The 8,633-nt window shown below is 41.5% G+C and overlaps 1 protein-coding gene across 1 annotated transcript; it reads right to left on the bottom strand.

The window, feature by feature from the left end:
* Positions 1–4,450: 4,450 nt before the first annotated feature.
* On the bottom strand, positions 4,451–7,808 carry LOC109763702 (uncharacterized). Its single transcript, XM_020322566.3, has 2 exons — positions 7,479–7,808; positions 4,451–4,883 (listed from the first exon to the last, which is right to left on the bottom strand). Exons 1-2 carry the CDS (start codon positions 7,717–7,719, stop codon positions 4,729–4,731), a joined length of 396 nt encoding a protein of 131 aa, XP_020178155.1. The 5' UTR covers positions 7,720–7,808; the 3' UTR covers positions 4,451–4,728.
* Between the last annotated feature and the right edge of the window lie 825 nt (positions 7,809–8,633).

Here is an 8,633-nt window from a genome sequence, read left to right on the forward strand (position 1 = left end):
GGTTTGCTTTCTTATACTAACGGATCTCACGAAGGTTTTGTTGAGTTTTGTGTGACTGAAGTTTTCAAGTTTTGGGTTATCTTACGATGGATGAAAGAAGGATAGAAGAGACTAAGCTTGGGGATGCCCCGGCATCCCAAGCTATTATCCAAGAATGGCAACCAACTAAGCTTGGGGATGCCCCCGAGTGGCATCCCCTCTTTCTTCTAACAACTATCGGTATTTTACTCGAAACTATATTTTTATTCATCACATGATATGTGTTTTGCTTGGAGCGTCTTCTATGATATGAGTCTTTGCTTGTTTTATTTTGTGTTTTAAGTCATCAATCCTTGCTGGACACACCTATTTGAGAGAGCCAAAATTATTTCATGACTTGTTAGAATTGCTCTCTGTGCTTCACTTAAATATTTTATGAGCTAGGACTTGCTCTAGTGCTTCACTTATATCTTTTTGAGCACGGTGTGTTTAGTATTTTTGAAGAAATGCTCTCTTGCTTCACTTAGATTTATTTGAGAGTTAGTAAAATTTTAAAGAAATTCTCTCTTGCTTCACTTAAATTATTTTGAGAGAAATTAAAAAAATTATGCTCATGATCTTCACTTATATTTATTTGAGCTTATGAAAAGTAACACATGAAAATTAGTCCCAAAGTGATAAATATACAAGAAGGATAAGTAAAGAAAATTCATGAAGATCATTGGACAAAATAAACTTGATTCTTAGTAATAGTTTTGAGATATGATGATGTGATATGTGAGTTGTGTTGATGAGTAATTATGCTTTAGTAAGAATATTGGTGTTAAGGTTTGTGATTCCCCACGAAAGTCAATAGTCATGCAATGAAATTATATCCTGCTTGTGGTGCATTATTCGGTGTTAATTGTGCTTAATGCTTGCTTATGAGATTATTCGTTTCTTGGTTGGTCGCTTCTCAATCTTTTGCTAGCCTTCATTTTGCACCAAGTATGACCTCTACTTGTGCATCTAAAATCCTTTAAACCAGTTTTGCCACATGAGTCCACTATATCTACCTATATGCGGTATTCTTTTGCCGTTCTAAGCAAATTTGCATGTGCCATCTCTAATTTTCAAAATAAACTTCTCTTTTGTGTGTTTGTTTCGCTCGCGGAATGGTAACATATGGCTAATATTTTCCATGCTGGATGTGTTATTCTCACGATGAGTGTTTATTCACTTGTCATTGCGCGAGAGTAAGGCAAAGGTTTTAGGGATGCCCAGTCCCGAAATGCAAAAATGGATTTACTTTGTGTTGTCAAATAATAAATTCCTTGGAAAGTTTTGGTATGGAGGGCAACCGTGGATACGGCTAGCCATGGAAAGTGAAAGAATGGTGGAAAAGGAATAAACTTTATTTTCTGTTTGGGAACCGCCTATGGCATATCTAGCATGGAAAGTGTTCGGAACTCTGAGTCGTTTTCGTTGGTGGGATGGATACACCTCCCAAAATGTTTTTATCTCTAATTTTTCGCTTTGAGCTCTGGCACCTTTACAAATCCCTACTTCCCTCTGCGAAGGGCCTTTCTTTTACTTTATGCAATTTTTATTTTGAATTTGAGTCTCCATCTTCTCTTATTAAAGCACCAACTAAGAGGCAATATGATCGTACTTAAGTATTGGGTGTAGCTAATATTCGAGTGTGTTTCATGAATGGATCAATATTTGAGCATGATGGGCTAGGGATAGCTTATTTTAGCATTGATATTTTGAAAGACATGGTTGCTTGTTGATATGCTTGAGTATCTAAATTATTATGTCAAAACTAGACTATTGCTTTGAATCAGATAACAGTCCAAATGTCCATGCTGCAAAGAAAAGAATATGATATGACATGATAAACAGCACCCCACATCAAAAATTCTGTTATTATCACTTACCTACTCGAGGACGAGCAGGAGTTAAGCTTGGGGATGCTGATACGTCTCCAACGTATCTATAATTTTTTATTGTTCCATGATGTTTTATTATCAATATTGGATGTTTTATAGTCATTTTATAGTCAATTTATATCATTTTTTGGTACTAACCTATTAACATAGTGCCAAGTGCCAATTGCTGTTTTTTCCATGTTTTTTACATCGCAGGAAATCAATGTCAAACGGAGTCCAAATGCCACGAAACTTCACGGAGATTTTTGATGGACCAGAAGGAAGATGTTGCCCTGGTTGCACCTAGGGGGAGTCCCGAGGAGGGGACAACCCACCAGGGCGCGCCAGGAGGCCCAGGTGCGCCCTGGTGGGTTGTGCCCACCTCGGGTGCCCCCCGGACAGCCTCTTTGCTCTATAAATACCCCAATATTCCAAAAACCCTAGGGGAGTCGATGAAATATTCATCCAGCCGCCACAGAGTCCAGAACCACCAGATCCAATCTAGACACCATCTCGGATGGGGTTCACCACCTCCATTGGTGCCTCTCCGATGATGCGTGAGTAGTTCTTTGTAGACCTACGGGTCCGTAGTTAGTAGCTAGATGGTTTTCTCTCTCTCGCTGAATTCTCAATACAATGGTCTCTTGAAGATCCATATGATGTAACTCTTTTTGCGGTGTGTTTGTTGGGATCTGATGAACCTTGAGTTTATGATCAGTCATATCTTTTTATATCCATGGAAGTTATTTGAGTTTTTTTGATCTCTTATATGCATGATCTTTTATAGCCTCGTATTTCTTCTCCGATATTTGGGTTTTGTTTGGCCAACTTGATCTATTTATCTTACAATGGGAAGAGGTGCCCGGTAGTGGGTTCGATCTTACGGTGCTTGATCCCAGTGACAGAAAGGGAAACGACACATATGTATCGTTGCTACTAAGGATAAAACGATGGAGTCTATCTCTACATAGATAGATCTTGTCTACATCATGTCATCGTTCTTATTGCATTACTCCGTTTTTCCATGAACTTAATACACTAGATGCATGCTGGATAGCGGTCGATGTGTGGAGTAATAGTAGTAGATGCACGCAGGAGTCGGTCTACTAATCTTGGACGTGATGCCTATGTAATGATCATTGCCTGGATATCGTCATAATTATTTGAAGTTCTATCAATTGCCCAACAGTAATTTGTTTACCCACCGTTTGCTATCTTTCTCGAGAGAAGCCACTAGTGAAATCTACGGCCCCGGGGTCTTCTTTCTCATATATTTGCCTTGCGATCTATTTTTTCCCTGCGTTTATTTTTAGATCTATTAAGCCAAAAATACAAAAATACCTTGCTGCAATTTATTCTTATTTATTTTGTTTGGCGTTCGATCAATCAATCTACTAAATTTTCGTCACGTCTGTTTTGCCTATCTTGAGGCGCCGTTACCCAAAAGGGATTGACAACCTCTTTAACACGTCGGGTTGCGAGGATTTATTATCTGTGTGCAGGTGCTGTTTACGTTGTGTTGCTTGGTTCTCCTACTGGTTCGATAACCTTGGTTTCTTCATTGAGGGAAATACCTACCGTTGATGTGCTGCATCATCCCTTCCTCTTTGGGAAAATACCGATGTAGTCCTAGCAGACAGGAGTTTTCTGACGCCATAGCCAGGGAGACATTAGGCTGGCCCCATCCTTCGCTGCCACGCGAGCTGGAGCGGGCAGAGCCACGGGAGCGCACCAAGCAGCCGCGCCCCATGGGGTTGGAAGGTGGCGCCGTTGGCCGAGCGGCCAGCGACGGGGGAAGGTGGCCGCCGCGGCCGGAGTGGCGGGCGGCGCGAGGGAGGGGTGGGAGCAGGGAGCGCTAGGGCAGGAGCCACCGTATTCTCGACATGAAAGGCAGATTCAATGCTTTAGGTTTCAGCTATCTGACGACAACCACATAGTCCATCTCAAGAATGATTGGACCTCTATACAATTTCCACAACGTCTGCACACCAATCAGAGCAGACATGCTCTCAGCCTTTCAACAGAACGACACACACACATATGATGGCTCAGAGAAAAGAAAACTCTGCCTCGGTAGTCCAGAATCAGGTGAGAAGGTAGCATCTGTATTTAATGTATTTAATATGACAGTGCCTGCACTGTGAAAAGGACATATTTGACCGTTTTCTAAAACTTTAGCATAAAATGGACCGAATCTGATTATTATACACAATTTGACCCTTTTGCACGACGCCGTAAGCTGGGACGACATCGTGCTATCTAGCATGACGCCCCAGTCCTAGATAACTTGTAACTTTTTTTGACCTTAAAACTTAGCATAGCTAGAGCAGAGGCAATGTTAAAAAAAATGTTAGGCCAAGACGGTTAGAACAAAGCTATCAATATCAAAAATAAATTAATCGGCTAGCATTCGTTGTAGGAATAATTCCGTTCAAGCCACTAAGTAATTCTGATATTTGGTTGCAGCCACTGAAACTTGACGAATTCAGTGTGTGCCACTACATACCCCTACGTGCCGTCTCCGTCAGTTATCATGTCAAATATAGCAAATGGGAGACACGTTTAACTTTAGCTTCCGCTGTGATATCATATAATTTGCACTCAATAAACATGGGTACTCTCAGCATAATAGCATATCCCTAATTTTCGCCCACCTCGCGTGGCATATCATATATCAAAGAGAAGCTTTGCAACGCTACACACAATGTTACATTTGAATACATGCGAATCCACTGTGCACCTGAGCAGGATGTATAATACCACTTGCTTGTTCATACGAACACAGGAAAGTTATATATATACCAGTAAAACTGAGACACTAACCATTCCTAGGGCTTATTCACTTGGATTTGTTTCGAAATCGCTGGCCCTTCTTGCCCCCTGAGTTGTTACTTCCACCCCAAGCACTGCCCCAGAAAAACAGTGACATCCAGAAGAGAACTGCAAAGAATATCCGTAACGTATCCTGTAATCTTGACAACCTCTCTTGCCAATCTGCCCAAATGAAAAAACAAGATCAATTACATGCAGCCATGTCACAAGGATGCAACCATTATGTAGGACCTACAATTTTGAGGGAGAAACTGCCATACACAAGAAAACCATGTGCTAAAATGTAGAGAACTGATGGATCCTCACTCCATAAGAACATATGTACAGAAACCATCCATTGCTCTGCTGGCTGAAGGCTCAAACAATATTAACTCTTAACGTTGACCTTGACAATCTAGATTAACTGTTCCAGTCCAGAGCCCCAGATGCAAGAAGTATTGATGAACTTCAGTAACCAACTAAGGTAATTAATTTCTGATTGGATGTATCTGTTTCTCAAAATAACCTATTGCTGACATGCTTCGAAGAAAACCTGTGGATCTTGTTGATGAAAGACGCTCTAGGTGTTCTCAAAACAACCATGGACTCCAGTACAAAGACTAAGGAAGAGAGACACTGTGTGAATATGCAGTGGGCATTGTTCTTCTATGTGTATGGTACGTAAGCTCTAGGCAATTTGAGACTGCAACTGAAGCTTCTTGTCAATGAGGTTAAGGGTACAAGCCCTAGGCCAATGAGCTACAAATGTTTGCAAAGTATATTGTTAGACTTTGTGCTTCATGATCCGGCTGTGAGGTTAGACCATGTTTGAGTTTGTGTGTCACCTAGTAAAGTCTTTGTATTTATTCAAAAGTAATTGCAGCAAGCTATTTAGATCCACACAAAGAAAAGGAACCAGTTAGAACGCCAAACATTGAATGACTTGGTGTGAGTAGCTTTCAAAAGAGGCGTGAGAAGGTGGGCGGCAAAAGCTATGACCCTTTGGTCATTGAGGATTTTGATTGGGACTATATATGGGTTGACCCAAGAATTCCACCACATCGAGGTGCTTTAGGGTGTCCTGAGGACATTATGGCTATGTTTGGTTTTAGCCCAAGTTTGCCCTACCAGCCAAATATTTGGCCAAGCTTTTGCTTTGCCATGAGTTGCCCAACATTGACAAGAAAAATGAACTAGAGTTGGCTAAGAGACATCAGCTTGACAAAAAATCAGCAACCATAAAAATTAGCTGCTGCTCTTGAGCGAAACACTGCCTCCGGTGCCTCGAACTCCCACAATGACGCAGGAAATAGGGGGATATGGGGACATCATATGGAAAATAAACGTCCCAGATCCCAGAGAGAATCAAGATCTTTGGCTGGAGGGTTGCTACGTGCTCGTTAGCAACAAAAAGAAATAAATGTAAACGTACAATCGTCCATGACAATGTGTGTGACATCTGCGGTAATGGAGCTGAGGATGAATACCACGCCGTCATCGCATGCACTAAGAGTAGAGCCCTAAGGTTTGAAATGAGAAAGAAATGGGCTCTACCGAATGAGAAGGAGTTCAGATACACCAGTACAGGCTGGCTACAAATTCTGCTTGACAATAATAATGCAGAGACAAGAATCAGAATTGTATTGTTCATGTGGAGAGCTTGGTTCCTGCGGACAATTGTGTCCACAATGATGGGAAAGAATCAGTATCGTGGTCCGTGATGTTTCTGGTTGGGTATGAGGAGAAATTGAAAAATCTGGACCAACCAGCTACGGGAGACAAAGGAAAGAGCAACTGGGCTCTCACTGCTTCTGCCCCTGTCCAACCTAGGGATGCGAGTGGAAACTGGGAGGCTCCGCCTGAGGGGACAGTGAAACTGAACTCTGATGCAGCATTCCTTCCGGACGCCGAGGCGAGCTGGGCGGGTGCAGTAGCACGTGACCACAGGGGCCGAGTCTGCAGAATTGGCGTGAAAGGAATGTTCGCCAATAAAATCACGCCAATTCTGCAGGTCGTCCATCAGCTTAAGGCTGATGCTGGTGGTCAGGAAGCTTTAGCTCCCCTAAGAATACCATTTTACCCTTCAAAGCAGGGCACTCAGTTTTTTAAGGTAGTAATGGAAGAGTTGGTTGGAGTATGGATGAAGCTTATCCGTTGGATTGACATAGGTAGACACTCCATTATCATTGAGGGTGCCGTAGAAGAACTCCTAGGTTACAAGTCATCTTATCTTAACTAAACAAACTACCAGTATATTTTTCGTCTGAACCAAGATGAATCCCATAGAACATGAACTCGCATCCACAGAAAAATAACGCCCCAAATATGGAAACATTTATGCAACAAACTACTCCCACCGCTTCTAAATATAAGCCTTTTTAGAGATTTCAATAGGACTACATACAGATGTATATAGACATATTTTAAAGTGTAGATTCACTCATTTTATTACGTATGTAGTTCGTATTGGAATCTCTAAAATGGCTTATTATTTAGGAACTGAGGGAGTTTTTTTTTTTGGGGGGTAAGATACGGTCAGGCTCCGCCCCTCATTCGGCCACGGGTATTATCTTGGCGGAAATTTGTAAGGTGCTTTTCCAATCCCCCGAAATGCCAATTTAAGTTCGTGAGAGACGGCTTTCAAGAGCTCCCGTAATGACCAGCAACGATAAACTGAAAATCAATCCTCTAGAGCCTCTAATCCCTAACTACAACTGATTGGAGAGTAGTATAAAAACTACAGTAAGCAAACGGAGAGGTGCGAGGCAGTGGCGCTACCTTGAGGAGATGGAGGCGGTGGCTCGGAGGAGGGCGGCAAGGGTCCGGCAGCGCTTCGGCAGCGGAGGCTGAGCCAAGAACTGCAGCCACGGCCCAAGGCGGAAGTAGAAACCGCGCCTGCTGCTGCTGCTGGTGGATTGAAGCGGAGGCGGGAAGGACAGACTGGTGGGAGGGCGGACGAGGTGCAGGTGGAGGTGGAGGAGGGGAGAGGTAGGAGACGAGGGGAGCTCGTCGTCGCCATCGGTGAGAGGTGGTAGGTTGCTAGGTTAGGGTGGGAGGCAGGGAAACGTACCTGGGCACCGGGTCTTGTGTGGTGCGCCCGCTGTTCCCCATTCCGGCTGTATGCATACTAAAAACGTTATCCAAAATAATTAAGAACTTTGTTTTAAGTCAAACATTTTTAAGTTTAACTATTTTTATAAAAAACGAGTATACATGTCCATGTGTTGTTACGTACGTACAAACTCGTAAAATCTGATTCATGTGTTATTACGCACCATAGTTTATATTCAATTCTGATAAACATCTATACTAAGGTTACATTGATTATTGATTTTTGAAGTATGAAGTTTTGACGTTAAAAAGCCATCTTAGTGTTCTTCATCTAATGGAAGAGTAGTGGTTCATGGAATAGTTTGTGAAAAACATGATTCTTTTTTAAAGTGAATGTTTTATTAAAATTGGATTTTAAGGAGAACATTATTTAAAAAAATTAATATTTTTTATTTTTTTGAACATTTGTAAATGCATATTCTCAATAATATATTTTTTTGGAAATTTTGACCAGTCTTTAAAAGTGTGAACATATGTAAAACTATTTTAAAAAATTAACTATCTTTACTCTGTTGATTTTTTAGATAGAGTTTGTTGTTTGGTTGGGAAGAGTTATTATGTTTATTATTTAGGGATAATTGTATTCATACCCGTAGTTGTGTCCCCCTCAACCGATATGCCCCTAGTTTTTGAAAACACGCGGTCTTGCCCAACCTACTTTGTCGTCTTGTGCTTTTACCCTTTGACCGTTTGATCGTCAGTTTGAAAACTTCATAACTAATTCATACTAAATCCAAAAAATACAAATAAGATGCCAAAATGTTCCGAGAAACATCACCTATATGTCAATGTCACTTGCATTCATGACAAAAGTGTTGGTAA

The sequence above is a fragment of the Aegilops tauschii genome, chromosome 5 (genome assembly GCF_002575655.3).
Source record: "Aegilops tauschii subsp. strangulata cultivar AL8/78 chromosome 5, Aet v6.0, whole genome shotgun sequence".
NCBI lineage: Eukaryota > Viridiplantae > Streptophyta > Magnoliopsida > Poales > Poaceae > Aegilops > Aegilops tauschii.

What these genes read in the sequence shown, in the direction of transcription:
- LOC109763702 (XM_020322566.3), bottom strand. Translation starts at nt 7,719, where the DNA reads ATGGCGACGACGAGCTCCCCTCGTCTCCTACCTCTCCCCTCCTCCACC. An exon ending in ACCGCCTCCATCTCCTCAAG is followed by an intron (nt 4,884 to 7,478) that starts GTAGCGCCACTG and finishes TCATTTGGGCAG; the next exon opens with ATTGGCAAGAGAGGTTGTCA.